Source organism: Cydia splendana, chromosome 24 (genome assembly GCF_910591565.1).
Source record: "Cydia splendana chromosome 24, ilCydSple1.2, whole genome shotgun sequence".
NCBI classification, from domain to species: Eukaryota; Metazoa; Arthropoda; class Insecta; order Lepidoptera; family Tortricidae; genus Cydia; species Cydia splendana.
This window is the reverse complement of record NC_085983.1, coordinates 9,429,209-9,453,255: the sequence shown is the minus strand read 5'-3', so window position 1 is coordinate 9,453,255 and position 24,047 is coordinate 9,429,209. Positions and strand designations below refer to the sequence as shown.

The following is a 24,047-nucleotide window of genomic DNA, read 5'->3' as shown; positions in this document are numbered from 1 at the left end:
TGCTTATGCCCTCAGAAATATTAAAAAAACTTCAGACTTAAAAACAGCTCTTAGTGCTTATCACGCATTTACACAGACATGGCTCCAAATTATGGGGTAACAGCACAAATAGTGTAGATTTGTTCATACTGCAAAAAAGGTGTATTAGAATATTAAGTAACATAAAAAATCAAGAAAGTTGCAGACCTTACTTTAAAAAATTAAATATTTTAACTTTACCATCCCTTTACATCTTAGAAACATGCAAATTTGTACGAAAACATCCTGACCTATATATGAAAACTAAGGACCGTCATACTAGTAACTTGAACTTAAGAAATCAAAATAAGATTGCCCTTCCTGCCAGTAATTTACAAATGAGTAATAAAAGCCCCTATAGCATATCTATAAGAATTTTTAACAGTCTTCCTAAAGAAATAGCGGAAGAATTAAAATATGTCAAATTTGTAGGTTGCTTGAAGACTTATTTAATAAGTAATTGTTTTTATTCTATAGAAGAATATTTGGATGATAATAAATACCATAAATAGGCATATACTATACTATAAAAAAAAATATTGTGACTACTATTTGTTTGTGTATTCTGTAATTTGTATGTTATAATTGTTTTATGTGTTAGATAAAATTGCCATACCCTTACAGGGTCTCATATTGTGAAACATTATTAGTTAAGAACATCTGTGTAAACACCAATATGAAAGCAATAAACATATTATTATTATTATTTGTATGTCTGTTCCATATCTCGGGACCATGGGGTCCCGGACCTTTGGGAGGCGTACGTGGGGCCGAAGCCAACAGCGCAGAGGCCCTTTAAGACACTTTAATCTAAAAGCAAGGGATACACGTGGCGGATACCATCCCCGAACGCACAATGTGATACATCCGGAGATGGTCCCCGCCAGGTGCAAAGACTATTGCAGTGCAGCACTTTTGTGCTGCGATGGAAACTAAGGTCATAGGCTATTTGATTTGAATGTTGGATGGACTGGATATAGGGCTATGGGAGGAGACTAGCGGACACCTGCCGTGACAATCAGTCTCAAAATTGTATAAGACAGATGGTGACTCGCCAACTCATTGAGTGGGCCCCGCAATGGCCGCACGCACAGTGCGACAACAGGGCAACACTTTGGAGTGGCTATGAGGTTGTCGAGAGGTGAGTCTGCGGTAGCCAGATCCCGGTAATCCGTTCAGCAGGCCGCCGGCGTTATGACATTTTACACTTCCAACCTGGAGCATAGGTCCCGCTCTTGCGACTCCACCCTGGCCGGTGGAGTCGCAAAATGTTTTCTAAAAGGGGTTGTGTCATCTTGGTAGTTAGTCACGAAAAAATTTTTTAAAGTCTGCAATATACTGTCTTAAACTTAAGAATACTTTTTTTATACCGTATTTATTTATTTTTCCAGTATAATTGGAAAACATGTCTAGTGTCAATTCTGAATTTGTGTCAAAAATGTAGCAATAATGATCCTTTTGCATGTCCTGTATTAATTCTTTGCCAAAAGTTTCAATTACATAATTATATATAGGGGCTCCACAGACGTAAGTAGGGAGACAGATAATTATTTTAGTGTGAGTTATTTTTTGTATTTCAGACCTTAAGTTACGAACAAGCTCAAAGTTATCCCGGTTATTTTTGAAATCGTATTCACCTAAAAGTATTACGCAAAAATCACTCTGGGTAAAATTCACTAATTTATTGTCTAATGTCTTTAATATTTCGTTTATTCCCGAATTCGGCATGTTATAATGGCAGTAATCAAAGTCTTGATCAAATGCATTTTCTATCGCTGCTAAGGGTCTATTATATCTCTGGTTACTAATAATACACAGTTTAGTTCTTGCTTCCTGTGAAAAGCTTGTAGTAAGAGGCGGTTCCATTTGATTACTTTTGGTAGGTGACGATCTAGCACCCGCAGTGGCAGTGCATAGGAGTTTTTCTGACAAAATCTCGATCTGTTTTGTTAAGACTGCGATTTCACTTGTAGCATCATTGAGTTGCTGCTCGAGTAGCATGACTTTTCGTTGTAATGATAGGACGCTCGTGCTTTCATCTGTATCATTCGGTGACTTGGAAGTACTAGTTGGTGTTGAGATTCCACTTGGTGACATCATTGAAGGCTTTTTCGTTGATTTTTTAGTGCTACAAGGAGTCCCACTAATTGCTGGTGAATAGCATAGAGTTTTTAATGTATTATTCTCCACAGTAAGTTTATCAATTTGTCTACGCAATTCATTATTTTCTAATATTGTATTTTCCAATTCATTTTGCGTTATGTCTAATGCGGATGATAGTTGGTTTAGTTTTTCCTTCGTTTCTCCTAGTTCATTTGATTTCCTAAGAGACATATCTGCACTTCTGGATAATAAGCCTGTTGATAATGGAGTATGGCATGTGGATGAATTGCCGCTTTCACTTATAATAGATGAATTTGATGAATTTTGGGAGTCAGGAATTTCAGGAGAGTTAGAAGTACTAGTTTGCTCTAAAAGTGGAGACGTGATTTGGTCATCCTCTAGTTTCGGATTAGAACTAGGTTTTATAAGGTCGACTGATTTTGTAGGGGTAATTTTCTTCTCCGATATCTGCTTTTTATTCAAGGTAAATTTTGTTTCTGGTTTAGATAATGATGAATCGTTATTTTGTTTATTAACGCACGGTCTACATGCCCATTTTTTTCTCGATTCAATGCCCCTTAAGCGGTGCAACTTCTGTGATACGCCCGCACAATCGAATTCATAATGTTGTTTACATATTGAACATGCTAATGTATTGTTAATATCAGTTTGCGTTTTGCATCTAAAGCATAAGACCTGTGTCGCCATCTTTCGTCCATTTGTGGTAGCTTTGGATTTGGTAACTTTAGACGCCATTTATATAGATGTCGCTAGTTATGCGTAAAAACAAAAAAACAATGACTGTAGTAGGTAGCAACACTGATGGAGTTTTGTTGTTTATGTTGTCAGCTCTGTATATCTGTCAGCTGTCACTGTCAGTGAATCTCCAATCAGGTGTTCAACAGATGGTTGTGTTATTAATGAAATACGAGTGTATGACCGTTTGAAATTGGAAAAGTACGTATTGGGTGGAATTTGAACTGCAACGGTTAAATATTATTCTCACCTTAATAATAGTTTATTCGTGTGTGGCCTTCAGTTTAAGATTTTCAACTGGATTCTTGCAGTAAGTTTATAGGTTATGTCTTCTATACAATTTTATAACACTTTACAGCACTATTACTATTTTTGCGAAATAAAATACATCGTAGCTTTTCTCAGTAATACTATCCTCGGCTAGGGTTGCCAGGCTTTTTTTTTCAGCAAGCACAGAGGCGAGGGCCAGATGAAAGTGCCCTCTGGAATAGGGGTCCGCGGTGTCGCCACTCACCGTCAGCTCGCCACAAGCTGCCCCTGCCGTTACAAACTCTCGGGTTTTTAAGCCCGGTCATTTATAAGGCGTGCGTGGGGATATAGATCCAACACGTAGAGGCCGTTTGGAGAGCTTTGATGTCATGTAGAACGCCTGCTGGAACCCATTCACGGGTACATAAATAGATACCCGTAAACCGGTTTCAGCAGGCATTGGGAGCTATTATAGAAAAATGGAAAGAGTCCTGGTCTATGGTTTAAATTTGGGTGGAAAATAAATCTGGGCTATTGCTAAGAGTTCCGGACACCTGCCATAACATTGTGTTATACAGTGTTATCGAGGCAGGTGGTGACTCGCCACTCGTTAGATGGGCACCTGATGCGCCATCGTGAAGACGGCCAGGCGCAACACCGGCATGAGCGGCTCAGGGGTGTCGAGAGGTGGTGCTGCGCTTTCTCCGAAGTTACTCGCGGCGTTATGCCCTTTAACACTTCCACCCCTGGAGCATATAGCTCTAGCGACTCCTCTCTGGACGGCCAATGAAGGCAAGCCAGAGCTGAGAGTCCTGCGGGTCCCCTTGGGGTCTACTCCGACCGACGAAGACACGCCGGAGACGGAGACCCTGACCGACTCTCGGGAGCACTCGGGTCCGTGGGGTCGTTACTCCCCAACAGCTCGCCACAAGCTGCCCTGCGGGCTTATTATTATTATTATTATTTGACTACTATAGCCAAATCAGTTTCTTTTTTCGAACTGTCACGATTTTGCTACTATGTAATTCATATGAAACACTAGCATGTGACGTCATAATCAAATTACCTACTCTTTATAGTTTTATACGGGTTTTAAAATAGAAATTATGTCTAAAAATAACTGCTGTCTCAGTTTCTCTATTAATCTTCTGGTGCTTTATTTCATGCGTGGTGTAAAATAATTTATTTTAAATACAGTCAAATACCCTATTGTAATAGCAAAGACATATGGGGCTGTCCATAAATTACGTCATCGATTTTTGACGATTTTGGCGATATTACGTGAATACTTGAATAGTATTTTTAATGTAAATGAGCATGTTAGGCGGCCTTCAAAATAGATTTGAACCACGGCTAACTATGAATGAGTTTCTTGAAACTTTGTAAGGAAATACATTTGTGATTTGTCGCTTTTCAACTAAGAGTAATGTCACGTGGAAACGAGACTAAAATTACAATAGTACATACATTACGATACGAGTGCGAAAAGTAGGAAGTTCGCAACGAGTGGCGACAGGCGTGGCTCACTCCGCGGTTTCGTCGCTTTGCAACAGGTGTAGCTACCTGTACATCCGTTCCACACCAATTTTGGTGGCTAGCCATAAGCCGCGCGTGGCGCTGTCGCCACCTAGCGGCCATATCTGTGCTGATCGTAACAGACGCGTTTTGTTAGAGAGTGAGTCTTCTGTACCTAGTACTATTATTTATTCTGTGGTGGCGATAAATTATAAAAATAAGTTCAAAATATATTATTAGTTCAAACTATATTTGAAGTCACCTTCGGCGCCTGGCTTTGGAACGCGTACAGCGAGCCTCGTACGTCGGGCTACGCCCGACTCTTTTAGTATGAGGGCGCCTTCGGCGCCCGGCTTTGGAAGGCGTACATCGTGCCTCGTACGTCGGGCTACGCCCGACTCTTTTAGTATGAGGGTGCCGAAGGCGCCCGGCTTTGGAACGCGTACATCGTGCTTCGTACGTCGGGCTATGCCCGACTCTTTTAGTATGAGGGCGCCGAAGGCGCCCGGCTTTGGAACGCGTACAGCGAGCCTCGTACGTCGGGCTACGCCCGACTCTTTTAGTATGAGGGCGCCGAAGGCGCCCGGTTTTGGAAAGCGTACAGCGAGCCTCGTACGTCGGGCTACGCCCGACTCGTTTAGTATGAGGGCGCCGAAGGCGCCCGGCTTTGGAACGCGTACATCAGGCCTCGTACGTTGGGCTACGCCTGACTCTTTTAGTATGAGGGTGGCGAAGGCGCCCGGCTTTGGACCGCGTACAACGCGCCACGTACATCGGGCTACGCCTGACCCTTTTAGTGTCGCCTTTTGGACCGAGTCCGGTGCGTCACATAGGTACGTTTCAGTACGCTTCGCCTGACCACTGCGAATTTTAACGAGGTGAATATACTAAGATTACTAAGCAACTTTTACAATGGGACCTAACCCGATCTCGTAAAAAAATTTGCTGATCTGGACTTCTATACCTATTCAATATTCATGTTATAAAATATTGCAGGTCATTTTAAAAAACACCATGTATATAGCGGCCAAACAAATTTCTTTTGAAAAATCCTTCTTGTATCGCCGTAGTCGCGTAACACGCGGATAGATAGAATCCAGAGCGATTGTAGATTCGTAGTTCGAATTACCTACCAGATAAATTAATGTTTTATCGGGTGCATGCAAGCAAAGCCGGGTGCAAAAGCTAACAATATGTATATATTTGAAATGTGCTAATTGAGCTCTTTCAAATGATATACAACACGTCATCATTACTTATTTTTATTTTTTTGGTTCGTGACTTTATGACCTCTAGAGGGCGCCGTGTTCATTTTTTTGTGACGTCATATAGCCTATAACCAGCGGACGATTAAGGGCGGGTTGCACCAAACCATCTGCTAACGTAAGCACGGTTCGTTAAATATTAACGCTGACGTGGGGGTCTTAACGATTGCTAAATAAAATGCGTTGCACCAACTATAAAATAACAGGACGTTAAAATTACTAATCGGTAATCGTATTGCCGTATTATGAACGCATTCCTACCAAAAATTTTATGGTAGAATTTTTATTTTATATAGCAACCCAGTCATAAATGCCAAACTGAGTTGTCAAAATTCTCAAAGAGAAAAGTTTTGTAGGCGCGAACTACACTTTCTTTGCAGATTTAAAATCTAAATATAAGCCATTCCTGAATATATTTATGGTTATATATTAAAAACACTCTAAAGTGAAATGTCTGACTACGATTGTTGAATGGCCTAGCTAAAGTCGGAATCAAACAAGGAGCGACATTGCCCGGTAAGTTATCTTATTAGTTTAATGCTTATAGCTGCTTCCTACTTTCAGTCCTTTCAGAGCCCTAAGCACAAGCATGCACAAGTGATTACTTGCGCTAACTACGCTATCTACAACTATGAAGCAAAGACGATAGTTAGGGAAAAAATTCCAATTATATTGTTGACAAAATAATGCATAACTGTTAGTAGCAGGCATTTGAGTTACTTTTGTACTTTAATTTAAAACTGCTTGGTCTAAGCATTAGTTGCCAAGCGGACCCCAGGCTCCCATGAGCCGTGGAAAATGCCGGGACAAACGCGAGGAATATGATGACTTATAATAATATCATGTTGCTTTCTTTTCAGGTTAGATTGACACCATATGATATGGAATACAAGATAAAAGTTACACACAAGTGAATGAATTCAAGAAATCAACAAATTATACAATTAAATTAACCGGAAGAAACTTGTTACAAAAAATAAAGTACAATTAGAAATATTATCTGAATTTCAATTTTGACAAGAAAATATATTGCTAGTTACCTTATCTACTTTATTTTCCATTTCATACTATTATCCTTTTTAGGTACTTAAGCAGTTTAGTGACCAATGGAGGTAAAGGGTTACCCGGAGAGTAGATAAAGAACTTATTTATTTTACAATTATATTTAAGGAGGTACCTACCTATCAGTTATTATATTTTCAGTCATACAGGTAACTTGCTTATTAACTATTTTATTTTCTTCGGGTGTAGATAAATAATTAAAAAGCCAGTATGGAGGGAAAACAAATAAAATAAAATTATTCAGACCGAGGGCCTTTTCTTGTGACAAATTCAGGGCTATTTAGGTACCTATGTTAGGTTTAAATGTTATGTATATAGGGACTTGAGGTAGGTTAATCAGTAGGTACTGTACTGGAACATTATTTCCAATACATGGCTAGGGTTAAATATATTTCAATGTATGACTGGTTGAACACAAATAAAATTCAGGTGACAAGAAGACAAGCCATATTATATTTTATTTGACCCAGGTATTGGTAGTTGTATTAAAGTTTTATAAATGTTGCTTTGTATTTTTAAAGTCACTGCAAATGTTTTTTGACTATAGTGGAAGAGCCCTACTTACAGAATACCTTGAATTTTGTCAATAGATATGCTTGTCAGATGCAGATAGGGGTATTGTTCCTTTCTGCATCTGACAAGCATATTATAAGTTCCTTTAAAACAACTCAGTTGTTCTCATGTATGTTCCATATTTCCAGAATAATTACTCTAATAAGCTTGGCAGCCAGTATCGCCTTGGCACGGTAATATATATTTTAGCTTTTTTTATTACTTAGGAAAGCGGCATCGCTCAGGCATTTATTTTTATTTTATGCTAAAGCAGCGGTCAGCATGCCTACTTGGAAAGTTGTTGTTTCTTAGGGTTGTGAATAAGATTATGTTGTAAAAGCAAATAAAACCCAAGTAAGTAGGAGTTGAAGTATTATAATCACTTTTGCATTACACATTTTTGTCACTTTATTATAACCTATTAGTTATGCCTATACATTCCACACTTCACAAAACTTCACTTGCCATACTTCACAAAATACTTGATTTTATATTTCGCAACTTGTTTTATGTACGTTTATAGTTCTAAACATAGTTCTATAGCGGGTTACGATTTTCAGAGGCAGACTTGTAGATGGTTATAGGTGCCATCTCGCTGTTTTCGAATATCATAGTTCGTCCGTGGTGGATTTGTCCAAAGGATTTATCATTTTTATCTTGATTCCAATAATCAGAAGTCTAATTGGTTTTAATGACCATCCTGGCGACAAGTAGTAGTGCCGACATTATATGCCGTCGAGTTTCATCTGATGGGACGTATTTGTTAACCTGTGATAACGTCAATCTGCGGGCTCAGCACGGTTCCATTTTTATCGACTATCACTATGCGCGTCCCTTTCGCACTTACATACTTGTTAGAACGTGACAGGCATGGTGACAAGGGATAAAAACGCGACCGTGCTAAGCTAAGCTGGTCTTAACTCCAACTTTGAGTCATTTTGCACGCAATTTAAACTTAAAACACGCACATTTCTTTTAAACTATAAATAAATTAATGTATTTATGAAAGACGGATCGTCTCCCAATTATAATGACTTTTAGAGCCATTCATGTCAACTGTCACACGTTTTTGCGTTTACAAACTCCACATTTTATTGTTATTAACATTTTTTTAATAATTTAAATAACATATTTCCTAAAATTATTGAAAAATCAAATATAAATTCATGAAATACGGACAAATTCAATAAAGTGCCGCCATTTTTATCAGGCGATAAAATCGTTAACCAGTGGTCTACGACCGGTTAAGGGCAGCGTAACTTTTTAACAGACGTTAGGCGTGGTGCAACCCAAATATGCAGTTAGCGTTCGTTAGCGCCATCTTTAGCCATGATCAGCACATCAAATGGGCACGGTGCAACCCGCCCTAAGACGATTCGAATGACACGTCGTTTGTCAAATTTCAATGAGTACTTTAGAAGTTATGAGGGAACAGATGAACATACATACATACATACATACATACATACCCACAAACATACCGGTCAAAATCATAACCCTCCTTTTGCGTTGCCGTAGTCGGGTAAAAACACGACCGTAGGGAAGTGTTATAACTCGACACGATCACGAGGTAACGATGCAGCCGACATCTTGGCGAGAGGTGGCTCGGAACTGAAGGTGGCAGGACCTGAGCCAATCCTACCTCTGCCATATGCCTGGCTCCGGAACACGCTGCGACACAACACCAAGGTAAAACACCAACAATACTGGTCTAACCTAGGCACCTGCAGGCAGGCAAAGGAAGCCCTCCCGACACTCAACCCCAATCTGTCGCGGAGACTTCGACAGCTGAAGAGACCACAGCTCCGGCTTATAGCCGGGGCAATAACTGGACACGCCTCATTTAACAAGCACCTACTAACCCTACGTGTTACAGATAGCCCCCTCTGCAGAGCGTGCATGGAGGCAGAGGAGACAGCCGCCCACGTCATTCTCGAATGCCCAGGGGTGGCAAAATACCGGGCACAACACCTCGGCTCACCGGGGTCTCTCCCAGAAGTCGTCGGCAACGTCAAGGGTCTGCTAGGCTTCTTGGTAGAGTTGGGTTGGCAGGAATAGTGCCGCCAACCCATTACGCAAAATAGGCGCGATATTATGACGTCGAGTTGCGGAAACCAAGCCCGCGAAAACCTATAACCTATAACTCGACACGAGTTGCGAATTAATAGTTTAATCATTGATGTAATCATATACAACATTATTTTCGCACGTACAGTGCTAGTTACCGCACTAGGGCGGTAAATTAGCACCATATGTACTGTAATAGTTATATACGATACAAGTGCGGAAAAGAGGAAATACGAAACGAGTGGCGATAAACACGACCGAAGGGAGTGTTTTAAATCGACACGAGATGCGAATTACCTATTCGCACGTGTATCGTACAACGTTTTACAGTACATATGGCCCCATAAACTTTTGACATACGCACGGAAAGCGCTCTTTACGCACTAGTGCGGTAAATTAGCATCATATGTACTGTAAAGGCTTTGTTCACAGATGTATGATTAACAATTACTTAGGTTTAACAATTATAATTTAACGCATATTGCTGTAAAATGTTAAAACAATATTAGAATAATCTCAATAATTGTTTACTGAGACTAGGTAGATAAACATCATAAACATGATTATTAAACATTATCAAACTGCACAACGGGACTTAATCGCGTATTTAAGTTTTAAGATTTACCTCCGACGTTTCGAGGACGGCGTTGTCCCCGTGGTCTCGGAGAAGACTGGCTCAAGTTGACATCAACATCTTCTAGCCGCGCGAGTTTTTCGAACTACCCGCACTTGGTCTTGTTTATCAGTTTGAACGTTTTGCGCACTAGGGATGTCACTCTGTCGACACACAACACTAACGATATTCGATTTATCGACTGTCGATATTCGTTTCCGCTTACATTTACTAATGACTGGATTCCATGTGGATGAGATCTTAAAACCCTCGTCCCGATTAAAATTGCAATGTTTTTTGATTTCAATGGCTTCCCGCACTTTTCTACTGTAGAAATGGCGATCCGTGGAGAGGATTTTAGGGTTATGCAGCTCAATCCAGTGGTTTGGTCCTGACTCCAGCAAAAGTGGCAACCCAGACGAAAGGCAACGCGGAAACGTCCTGATGTCTCCAGACAGCCGGCATTTTTGCCGTATGTAAAAGGGGTAACGGATAAAGTTGGCACAGTACTTGGAAAGTACTCTATAAAGACAGTGTACACACCTTTATCCAAAGTAGCAGGGAGCCTAAGGTCACCGAAGGACGTTATCCGTTCCAGTCACCTGGCGTTTATAAAATAGATTGCAGTTGTGGTAGTTCCTATATCGGAGAAACAAAGCGCACCATAGCAGAAAGAGTTAAGGAACATATCGCAGCTGTCAAAAATCGTCAGGTCAACAAGTCTGCGGTGGCTGAGCATTTGCTGGAGTCAGGACCAAACCACTGGATTGAGCTGCATAACCCTAAAATCCTCTCCACGGATCGCCATTTCTACAGTAGAAAAGTGCGGGAAGCCATTGAAATCAAAAAACATTGCAATTTTAATCGGGACGAGGGTTTTAAGATCTCATCCACATGGAATCCAGTCATTAGTAAATGTAAGCGGAAACGAATATCGACAGTCGATAAATCGAATATCGTTAGTGTTGTGTGTCGACAGAGTGACATCCCTAGTGCGCAAAACGTTCAAACTGATAAACAAGACCAAGTGCGGGTAGTTCGAAAAACTCGCGCGGCTAGAAGATGTTGATGTCAACTTGAGCCAGTCTTCTCCGAGACCACGGGGACAACGCCGTCCTCGAAACGTCGGAGGTAAATCTTAAAACTTAAATACGCGATTAAGTCCCGTTGTGCAGTTTGATAATCATAAACATGGTCTAATAAAACATGGTCTTCTATTCCCAGAGTGACACAGGCCTACGTCACAATGACATTGCCACTTTATTTCAACATAACATGTTACATACATATACCTATGGTTAATAAGTTAAAATATTTCTTTATAATTTTATAATTTTCATTTATATGTATTTTATCTTAAATTTTACAATAACACGACATTTTTAATTATTCGTTAGCAATATCTTCCGATTCACGACAGAAATTTCAGACGTTCGGGTAATTCTGTTTACACTACTGACAACACAGGATAGCGCTGTCACATTTGACAATTCGGATCTAGATAACTTCATGCCCTGACCGTCATCCTTGTCGAACGCGTGTTAATTGTTATTTCCTTCTCGCTCAGTGTCAGCAGTCGCAGTGTTTTCCAAACTTTTCACGCCGTAAGCTTGGTAATTAATGTGTAACTGTGAATTAGTTTTTCAAACGTTTGTCTTGTATAGATAAATAAAGTTTAATTTAATACATTAGATTTGTTTTATTTTACTATGTTTCTACATGAATAACTTAAAATTAATGCCGTTAAAATAATTTTCACCGTTGGTTAGAATTCTCCCATATTTTAAAGTTTGAGAACCTGTAAACAGCATGATGACGTAGGCCCGTGTCAGTTAGGTCATACGCGAATCTCGGAATAGAGTACCAGGCGGAGTATATTATTATTCCATGATCATAAACTAGAACAAGGGTAACTTACGCATAATTAAGTAATTATCTTCATATTATGTAAAAATCAGGAAAATACGCGCATTAATAATTTACAGTACATATTATACATATGGTGCTACTTTCCCGCACTAGTGAGGCAATAAGCATTTTCCGTGGCTATGTCGAAAATTTAAACAGCCATATGTACCTACTGTAAAACGTTGCACACACACACACACACACACCCGTGCATACACGTGCGAATAGGTAATTCGCAACTCGTGTCGATATAAAACACTAACTTCGGTCGTGTTTTAATTTATCACCCCTTGTTGCGAATTTCCTACTTTCCGCACTTGTATCGTAAATAATTATTTCCTTTCTCATGCTCTGAAAGTGGGTCATTGTTTATCTATAAAGTGTGTAGAAAGTGATACGTTTCTGCTCTAGGGCGTTTTACTTTCATGTACGTATTTTTACTATAAGCAATTAAAATTTGGTTTTAAATGGATAAGTTGTACAATATCCATTCTGGTATGTAAGTCCCCACTCTATAAATATCGATACTTTTATTGTTAATTAAAAGTACCCTCAAGAAAAATACTATAAGTACCTAAACGATAATTGAGCGTTTTCCAAAAATAAAATTACATTTCATTCATGTCTTCATAATATTGACTTCTTGGGCTCATTTTACTCAGAATCATTTGTACATTCACGCCTCATTCGTGAAAAAATGTGTCCCAAAATATCGTATAAAAAAATATTTTTCCAGTGCGTCACGTTCATACAAATAAAAAAATTATTCATACAAAAATGTGACGATCTGGAAAGAAAATCTTGAGACACATTTTTTCATGTATGAGACGAGAATGTACAAATGATTCTGAGTAAAATGAGCCCAAGAAGTCAATATTTTGAAGACATGAATGAAATGTACATTTCTTTCTGGAAAACGCTCAATTACGTATTCATATGTTTTATGAAATACAAATGTATTTTACTTTCCTCGTATTCGAAATGAAAAGTAGAGTGAGTTTAACTCGGGAGAAATGCGCCAATTCTGACTCGATCTTCTCACTTCGTTAGAGCAGCGTCAAAATATCTCGTCAGAAATGGGTGCCTTTCATCCCTTGGTTAAAAATCTACAATTTAGTTCCGTGGAAATCATAAAAACATATAATTCATTAAATATAATTTAATTAAAACAGTTTTTTTAGAAATAGTATGTAACACTTACAATAAATATGACATAAAATACTGCGATCAAAAGTAATTCGAATGAAATAAAGACACGAAAATATGTAATTGAATTAACATAGATGAAGAAGAAACATGTTACTATAGAATAAATACCTACACAAAAACTCGTAAAATATGGCGCATGATGGTCAGGCTTTACCTGTAGGTTCCTGTTTTATATTACCACCCTGACATTACAGAATTGACAGTGTCAGGTTCCAACTTGAGTTTGTAAAATAGACGCCAGGTCTACAATGACTTAAAGAATGAATTAATCTGCCGATTGCTGATAATGGTGACTGTATGAAATTGAGTTTAGGCTGGTTTCTTGAAGATTCTTGCAGTGGATGTCTTCTCGGATCCAGTTGAATTGTGGATTTTTTGCTGAGACTATTGTTCACACCAACAGTTGACGTTCGCGAAGCTCCCGCAGTGCCCTCCCTTATATCCACGACGCTTGCATTCACCGTTGCAATTCGAGGTGTAGTCAACCGCCCCCCAAACGCAGCTGCCGATATGCACATCAGCTGTCACCGCGTTCTGCGGCTGGGACACTATCACCATGAAAGCCACGCAGACTAACAGGCACATGGTCGATTTGGAAACCATTTTGTTTGTTGCTTTGAGTAGTTGCTTGAGATGCGAATGCGTTCTGTGATCATAACTAATTGTACTACCCTTTTATACAGCTCGATAAGGAAACTTGGTTTCTCCAGAATCATGAAACTTGCGTTTTCCTCGTTGAATCTACATCAGAATGAGCTGTAGCTAATTAATGCGCGTGTTGCACGATCCAGTTATCACGTGGGTTTTTCTTTATACGGTTTCCCCCAGTTGACGCGTCGAACTAGATTTGCTGGAATGAGTCTTTGCTATATTAACTCAATAGCTAATTCAGTTCTATCCTATCCTCTTAAGCATTCTTATGCCACACATGTTTACCTACATGGTACTATTTACTTCAATGTAGGAGAAGTCCGGGTATAGTGAACACGGTGAACACTTGACATAACATAAAAGTTTAACACGGAAGAAATTAAAAAAGTGTCTATAATGAGTCTTTATTTAATAATCTTTTAATTTCAAACAACATTAGCCTCCAATTTTTAACATGTTCTGTAATTTTTAACAAAACGTAAAAAAAGATATCTTATTCCCTTTGCCTAGGGTGCTGGGCAAAGTGTTTGGGTTCCAGATTATACTAGGGCTCAGTATAATCTGGAATCCAAACACAAGCCTTTTAAATGGTGGAACTAAATCTAATTATGTGAGATTGTACTGTCGCCATCAGATATATCGGAGCGGCCAAGGTGCTCAAAATTATCTGAACACGCGTCTAACGCCTTGACAATAGAGGCGTGTTCAGATATTTGTGAGCGCCTTGGCAGCTTCTATATATCTGATGGATACTGTACTATCACTACTACACCTTATAAAACAAAGTCCCCTGCCGCGTCTGTCTGTTTGTGTGTTTGTATGTTCGCGATAAACTCAATAACTACTGAACGGATTTTTATGCAGTTTTCACCTGTCGATAGAGTGATTCTTGAGGAAGGTTTAGGTGTATAATTTGTTAACGTTTTGTGTAACCCGTGCGAAGTTCGGGTCGGTAGTAATTATTAAATGAGGATTTCGCAAAAAGTTTGTACTTTGTACTTTTCGACTTTGATTTCTATCACCTCTTAGATTTCTATAAAAAAATGGTATGCTGGTAAAGTACATGAAGCTAAACAACTTCCACCACATTTCGCAAAATGTCCCAGAAAGTTTCTATGAAACATTACTGTTTTGTTACCAGATTTCCTTACATATTTGGTAACAAAAAAGGAATGTTTCATAGAAACTTTCTGGGACATTTTGGGAAATATGGTGGAAGTTGTTCAGCTTCATGTACTTTACCAGCATACCAATTTTTATATAAATCTAAGAGGTGATCAAAATGTACAAACTTTTTGAGAAATGCTGAAATCTTTTTTTTTTGTACAGATTTATCTGCGACCATTGCAACAAGCGTTTTGCGGACAAGACTAAACTTCGGGACCATATAGAAGAAAAACATTTACACAGAACCTACCAGTGCCACATATGCCATAAGGTACATCTAAGTTATCATCAGGGCTCGGAACCGGTATTTTTAAAAACCCCGAAATATACCAATATTTCGAATTATTTTATGCTCTTTACGTAAGACTGAATAATATATCTGGCTAACGACTTTGTATTATAAGATTGTCCAATTAAAAATGAAATAATAAACCAAAGAACGAAAAATAACTTAATAATACCGGTATTTTTGTATGGAGCAAATACCGGTTTCCGACCCCTGGTTATTATCACCTTAGGGGTCATCCATAAATTACGTCACACGAATTTCATGTTTTTTTTATCCCTCCTTGTCACACCTAGTCACATCTGGCAACCCCCTGCCCCCTGGAGTGACATCACATTTTTTTTTCTCAGAAAGCATTTATTCGAATTACAGTGGAGTCTTAGTAATAGGGTCCCGTTTTTACCCTTTGGGTACGGAACCCTAAAAAAGTACCACATTGTCGGTGGTCGATAAAGTTGATTTCAAACTCAAGCTATATGGAAATAACGCCTTATTGACAATGACAACCTTTTGGTTGAAAATGGCACATACGATGTTGAACGTTATTTAATTTTTAGCCAAGTAAGAACCGAGTGGGACTCGACCAACACATTCGGAACGTGCACCGCGGCCGGCCCAACAACAAAATGTGCCACCACTGCGGTAAAGGATTCCCGGTAATTATTATATATACTAAATTTATTATTAAAGAATACTTATTACAATACAACCAAACCAAACAAACCAAACATCATCGGTGTGACAAAGGCGCAAAGGCTTCGGTGGCTCGGCCATCTTGAGCGAATGGGAGGTGATCGGACGGTGAAAAGAGCATTTGAGGGAAAACCGATAGGACGCCGCCCGGTCGGTCGACCTAGGTATCGGTGGGCGGATGTGGTGGACGCTGATCTGCGCGAGCTCCGGGTTGAAAACTGGCGAGAAATGGCACAGGACCGGGATCAGTGGCGAGCAGTCGTGTTGGAGGCCAAGACACACTTTGGGTCGCTGCGCCAGAGGAGTAAGTAAGTAAGTATTACAATATAGAAAAATACAGACATCGAAAATGTTAAAGCATTACAAATTAACAAAATTCCGATCGCACAAACGTGTCTTGCTATTTCAGTCAGTCTCGGCACAAAAAGTATTGAGTGCATAATCCTTTGACATCGTATTATCTCGGAAACGTTCGTATTTGTCATGCTACTTCAGTCAACGTCAGTACTTTTTGTACCGAGACTGAATGAAATAGCAAGACACGTATGAACGTACATATGTGTCGACTATACTCTGTATCTTTAGGTATTTAAATAAAAGTAAACAAAATCTACCCTCAGATGGCTCCTTAAGCCAGTTGAGGGTAGATGAAAACATTAAATGATCAAATAATGTAGGTTGAAGTCAGGTCGTTCAGTGACTGATCCAGGCGGTTTTGTATTTGGTTGGTTAACCAATAAATGTTATGACTACCCGAAAATTTACAAATTGTTTGTTTACTTTTTTTTAAATACCTAAAGATACATAGTATAGGAGGTTGTCAATCTTCTTGTCTCTGGTATTGAATAGATTTTCTATTACTTTGTTTTTTTTTAGACCAAGGTCCAATTGGAGTCTCACATAAGGACACACACCGGCGAGCGGCCGTTCATATGCGAGTTCTGCCCCACCACCTTCTCGCAGCAATCCAACCTCTACAAACACAACAGACAGGTATATTTAATACTAGCTTTTGCCCGCGACTTCGTCTGCGTGGAGTTAGTAATATGGGCTTATTATTTATCCAATCTGCTTTTTATCGATTCCCCATACAAACTTCCACCCCCCATTTCACCCCCTTAAAGGGTGATTTCTGTGATAAAAACTACCCTATGTCCTTCCTCGAGACCCAAACTATCTCCATACCAAATTTCAACTAAATCGGTTCAGCGTTTTAGGCGTGAAGAGGTAACAGACAGACAGACACACTTTCGCATTTATATTATTATTATATAAGTATGGATTCTCTTCGGTTACCGCGATAGTTACTCATGAAATAAAACTATTAAAACGGATTATATCGCGTATATTGAATTCATACTACATCCCGACTTTTCGAACCCTTTACAGCGTTCGTGGTCAACGGGTGACTGAGGAAAAACTACACTGTAAAGGGTTCGAAACGTCGGGATGTAGTATGAATTCAATATACGCGATATAATCCGTGTTATCCTTTTGAACGCCAAACGGCGCATCCATTTGCCGTGCCACTGACGCCACGGGGGTAAAATTTAGTTTTGTGAATAAATAATGCCAACCTTAAAGTGGGGTGTTTTTCAGTAGATTTTCATCAAAAAACGATCGACGACAAATGCCGTCCTTGGCGTCGTTGTCACGATTTTGCGTTGACGTCAATTGTCGTCTGTGGTGTTCAAAAGGTTAATAGTTTTATTTTATGAGACAGGTATATTTTTAACCAGTGCTCGGAAACCGTTTTATTTTTCAAACAGGTTTCGTTCATTCATCCGGGAACGAAAATGATTTCGTTTCCGTTTGCGGTTACCGGTTAAAGATCTGTTCTATTAAGATACTGGTTTATGGTTACCGGTTAGGAAAGAGAAAGTAATTTTCTAGTTCGCGTTCCATCAATTAACGGGTTTTTTAATGAACGAAATAATATAACGGTTATGGAACGATATTAACAGGTATTTTATACCGGTTCTATACAATACTGGTTCCGAGCCCTGTATTTAACTTTACTTTTTAAATTATCTTAATAACATTAAGAGATTTCTCCGGCCTTCCCTATTGGCACAGAATAAATAATAGTACTACCGTACAGAAAGGACGCTTCCTACAAAACCGAAGTTTGACAGCGATTCACGGACGAATCATGCTGTCCTCTCTCTCTCTTCCGGGCTATATATCCCACATGGTGATGGGGTCAGCTTTCCGTGTTATTTGCTTCCACTTCGCCCTATCCTCGACGTCGTTTTCGGACACTTTGCACTCAATCATATCTTTTAGCACTACGTCCTTCCATCTTGTTTTCGGTTTATTATTATTATTATTCTCTTTATTTATTTTTCGTCTTAAGTTAGGTTTGTTATAATATGAATATAAAAGTAAAATATAAAAACACTTACAAAACAATAAAAAATACATATAAACACATTATAAAAAACCTAACCTAGGGTGCCGCCGGCAGCGGGGCAGGGCCCAAGCTGCCGGTGGTCAGGGCCGCAGAGTGAGGAACCGACGTACTATACGCGCCGTGTCCAAAATTACCGCCTTCTGCATCTGACCCTTGATCCAACCACCCAGCGAGAGTCTCTCTAGGTGTTGGTCGAGACTCTTTGCTATGAGACCGTTCGCTGACACGACTATCGGAACAATGATCGTCGAGTCAACATCCCACATGGCGGTAATCTCGTGAGCTAAGTCTAGGTACTTGCTGGACTTGTCCTTCTCAGCCTTCACGAGATTCTCATCATGGGGGATGGTGACGTCGGCGAGCACGGCCCGGCGCTGCGATCGGTCTATCAGCACGATGTCAGGCTTATTGGCAACAATAGTCCTGTCAGTGATGATAGACCGATCCCAATAGAGCGTGGCACGACCATTTTCGAGAACTGGGGCAGGTGAGTACTTGTAGTACGGCACTTCACGATCCACAAGGCCGTATAGAAGAGCAAGCTGCTGGTGAATAATTCTGGCTACGAGATTATGTCTGTGCAAGTACTCGCCGTTAGCAAGGTGAGAACAACCGGAGATAATATGCCTGAGTGACTCTCCGGGACGGCGGCATGCCCGACAAATGTCGACCGTACCGTCCTTCAGGATATATCTCCGGTAGTTATTCGTCATGATAACTTCGTCCGCAATTGCACAGGCAAAACCCTCGGTTTCTCCGAAGAGGTCCCCGAATCGTAGCCAGTTCACCGACGCAGGTAGGTCTACATCGGGCCCCATGAGGGCCTTGTAGAACCGCCCGTGTAGCTGCTTATCCTTCCATACCGCCTTGCGGTCCTCGGTGCTTAGTACTACAGGTTTGCGCCAGTTCTCGTTCGCCAAGGAGAGCGGCGTGAGGCCCCTGTCAGTTGCCACCACATCACGATGCATCCCACACTCGTTGTTGAGGAAATAATTCCTGAGATTGTACACCTCACGGTTGTGGAGATATTTGGCGTTTAGAAAGCCGCGACCTCCACATTTCCGTGGGATGTACAATCTCATAACAGACGAGCGTGGGTGCAGCATACGGTGTGTGGTGAGCAGCTGTCGGACCCTCCGATCCAGGGCATCCAGCTCGGTCTGAGTCCACCTTAGTATGCCAAAAGAGTATGTGAGTAGAGGCATTACCCAGGCGTTGAAGGCGCGCACTTTGTTGCCTCCTGACAAAAGACTGTTAAGTACTTTTGTGAGCCGACTGAAAAAGCGCTCCTTCACCGATCGTCTAATACCTTCTTTCTCAATACCCAACGACTGTGACATACCAAGGTATTTATAGGTTTCTGATTCAGAGATGGATCTGAGAGACATTGTCTCAGAAAGTTGTAAATTTGTTGAATTTATTATTATTAATTCTTTATTTCAGATAAATTGTATCCATAGAATTGTTAGTTTGGCTTATGACTACGTTAGTTACTTACTACTACTACTACTACATTAAATAACTATTTAATTATTATTAGGTCAACCCAAAATTTCAGGAAGGTACAATCCACCCTCTCTGCTATGACCTTAAGTATACTGTTGTGACTGCCCCGCACCCGACACAACAGAGACGCTATTCGTTTACGCCGGATGGCATAGAAGTCATCAGTTCGTTCCGCGGCGAACATCCCTGAAGCGCTGCAGTAACGGGGCAGTCCCAACAGCATCCTGAAGGCGTCGTTATATTGGATTCGGAGGGCGTTGTATGCCTTTTGAGTATAGTTGACCCATAGACTGCTCGTGTAAAATACTTGACAGTACGCCTTGAAAAGGGTAATTTTGACTTGTTTCGAGCAGCGAGCAAATCTACGGGCCAACATGTTACTCCGCACCGCCAGCGCCCTCCTTTCCCTTTCAATGTCGAGGTCATCTTTCAAATTTTCACACAGGATGTGTCCCAAGTATTTAAATTGTGTAACTCTTTCCAGTGATTTACCATTCAGTTGTATTTTATGGTACACATTGGGAGTCATCCTGTGTGACCTGAAAACCATATATTGACTTTTACCGGCATTGTAAATAAGTCCATGTTTTTTCGCATATGAACCTCTGCCTCTTTTACCGGGGATGGAAAGTCGTAGTGCTAAATTTCCGACGTAGTCTGGTGGTCTCCTTCTAACGTGGCCATACCATCGCAGCCTATACTCTCCTGCATTTTGTCGGCGATGTCACGCACGCCCAGGCTGCCTCGCACGTACTCGTTGCGGATTTTGTCAAGCCTGGTAACGCCGCACATCCACCTCAGCATCTTCATTTCGGCAACTTGAATGGTATGCACGTTCTTTTGCGTAACTGCCCACGTCTCGCTGCCATACATCAGTACGGGCCTTATGATACTTTTATATATCAAACCTTTCAATTTGACCGGCATTCTGTTGTCACAGGTGACACCCGTTACTTCCCGCCGCTTCAGCCATGCAGCGGCTATTCGGATGCTATCCATTTCGGCTATTTAGGATTGTCAAAATTCAAGCCATTATTTTATCTGTGGTCGTCACGCAAAAGGACGTCAAGTTGTCCCAACCCTAATAATTGCTCGGAGCAATGCTGAGCCGAACGGAGAGTTTGCCCGAAGTCAGGAGTGTCTCTCCACTGCTATTGGCTAAACAGTTAGGTCTGTGTCAAAAATGTGTCTGTGTTTTTTTAACCAAAAACGTCACTTTTGACACTAACAGATAAAAATTATACGCTAATTTGCCAGTAACTGGCGGGTTTTAGTAACTGGCCGCCCTAAATCAAAAATGAATTCTATTCACCTATAAACAGAATTAATTTTAGTATAAGGCAGCTAGTTATTGAAGGCTGGCCAGTTATTGAAACCTTATACTAATATAAGTTTTTGGCAAAAATTTCATTTTTGGTACAAGCTTATATCGCTGACTGTACTTTTCTTACGACAGACAACTAATACTCATCGAGACAATTCTAAAAACCCCTAACACAATTAGGTTGCGTTGTTTCATCACAGAGTTCCTATGGCCACCTCCTGTCTCCATCATCAGATCAGCTCGATGGTACCATAATATTGTCATCCGTTTTATACATGCATACAAAATTTCAGCTCAATCGGAAACCGGGAAGTGGATCAAATTTAACTTGCAAGATTTGATTACAGACAGACAGACAACGGGACAGGCCGGACAGGTGAAAGTAAATAAAATAATAAAAGCTTGTAATGAACTCTGTTTATAGGTGAATAGAATTCATTTGGTGGCCAATTACTAAAACCGGCCGGTTACTGGCGAATTAACCTATTTCTAAAATGTTGTTTTATTTGCAGGTCCATCTCAACATCAAGTCCAAACGCTACCCGCTCTGCAAAAAAACCAAGCAGGAGGAAATGAGACCTCAAACCGTGGAGGACTTCCGCCCCGTCGCTGTGCTGCACTTCGAGCCCGAGCGAGGGTTTCTATGAACTGTCAATTTGTAGATTATATAAGTATTCAGTGGGCTTTACAAACTGAAATAGATTGTGTCTTCTTCCTCGCGTTGTCCCGGCTTTTTGCCACGGCTCATGAGCCTGGGGTCCGCTTGACAAATAATCCCAAGAATTGACGTACGCACTAGTTTTTACGAAAGCGACTGCCATCTGACCTTCCAACACAGGGGAAACTAGGCCTTATTGGAATTAGTCCGGTTTCCTCACGATGTTTTCCTTCACCGAAAAGCAACTGATAAATATCAAATGATATTTCGTACATAAGTTCCGAAAAACTCATTGGTACGAGCCGGGGTTTGAACCCGCGACCTCCGGATTGAAAGTCGCACGCTCTTACCGCTACGCCACCAGAGCTAGTAAGTTGTTTGCACTACGTATGTATTATTGAATTTTCGTTTTTATATCAACTTTATCGGGTAATAAAAACCATAGCGTGTCGATATTGACCAATGTGTTCGGTTTTAAGAATAAGTGTGTGCGCCGCATTTCTTGGTAAATATATTTTGTACATAAACTTGTTATAATGGATAGCCAATATAACAATCTGCAGAAAACGAAACGAAAAAAACGGACAAGTGCGAGTCGGACTCGCAAACGAAGGGTTCCGTACCATTATCTATAAAAACGGTCACCCATCCAAGTAGGTACCTACTGATCCCGCCCGACGTTGCTTAACTTCGGTCAAAAATCACGTTTGTTGTATGGGAGCCCCACTTAAATCTTTATTTTATTCTGTTTTTAGTATTTGTTGTTATAGCGGCAACAGAAATACATCATCTGTGAAAATTTCAGCTGTCTAACTATCACAGATTACGAGATACAGCCTGGTGTCAGACGGACGGACGGACGGACAGCGGAGTCTTAGTAATAGGGTCCCGTTTTACCCTTTGGGTAGTGGGTAGTGGCGGCGCGTCCATAAAAGCCGATTCTTTTATTTCCTGAATAACAGTAAAGAAATTAGGCGTTATCGTATGATTTGTGTACCTATAGTTCGTTTTTTTAGCATTAGAAAGAACTTGAAAGAAGGTAAGCGATCTTGACATGTCTTTTAATTGAAAAACGCCTTTTAAATATCAGTAACTATTACTTATGAAAGCAGAAGAATATAAATGATCGTATTAGATTCATAATTGTTACATATTTGCCGTAAATTATTTTTAAAATGTGTTTTTCAATTAAAAGACTCATCAAGATTGTTTACCTTATTTCTAATTCTAAAAAAACGAACTATAGTGTTGGTAGGAACTCGAGTCCTTCGAGTCTGAGTTTGAACAAATCAGCTCATTTTTACGAGACTGCGTTTAAAAAACTTCTGAGTCTTTTAAGTCCTGAGTCGAGTCCTTTGTTGAGTCAATTTTAAGAGCAACTCAAAAGGACTCGAGCCTCCGAATAAAGACTCCGTCAACAATTTTAAAGGTTTTTTCCGAAATAACAGTAAAGAAATTAGGCGTTATCGTATGATTTGTGTACCTAATCCACAAATTATACATAAAGGCAATGCATCTCGATATTGTTTGTGAAAGAAATCGATTCTCTGAAAAGGACTCAAGTCTCTATAAAAGACTCGGGTCTCTATCAAGTTGAAAATAACTATAAGTCATAAGAGTCTGAAAAACTGAGTCGAGTCTTGAAGCAGAGAACTCAAAAGGACTCGAGTCCTACCCAACACTATTATTTCTCTAATTGTATCTCTATCTCTTCCATATTAGTGCGATAGAGTCAAATAGTGTTTCGATTCGTTTCTCTGCGAACGATTGTCGTATTGGCTAGGCCTCCTAAAAATACTCTTTCACATTACCTATTCGAAAAAGGGCTTTTTCTTCCCCGCTAGGAGGGATCAAAGTGGCACTTTTCTTCCCTGCTAGGAGGGATCAAAGTGGCACTTTTCTTCCCTGCTAGGAGGGATCAGAGTGGCACTTTTCTTCCCTGCTAGGAGGGATCAAAGTGGCACTTTTCTTCCCTGCTAGGAGGGATCAAAGTTGTACTTTTCTGTTCTAGGACACATTTTTTTTTTCATTT

The 24,047-nt window shown here is 40.2% G+C and overlaps 1 protein-coding gene across 1 annotated transcript in view; it reads left to right on the top strand.

Moving 5' to 3' along the window:
* LOC134802443 (gastrula zinc finger protein XlCGF62.1-like) overlaps nt 1–22,035 on the top strand; it is a 29,614-nt gene extending 7,579 nt beyond the window's left edge. Inside the window, exons 4-7 of the mRNA XM_063775108.1 lie at nt 15,298–15,406; nt 15,979–16,077; nt 16,991–17,107; nt 21,870–22,035. Coding sequence (XP_063631178.1) covers nt 15,298–15,406; nt 15,979–16,077; nt 16,991–17,107; nt 21,870–22,004 — 460 coding nt within the window. The 3' untranslated portion in view covers nt 22,005–22,035. The remainder of the gene's footprint in view (nt 1–15,297; nt 15,407–15,978; nt 16,078–16,990; nt 17,108–21,869) is intronic.
* Nucleotides 22,036–24,047: the final 2,012 nt, after the last annotated feature.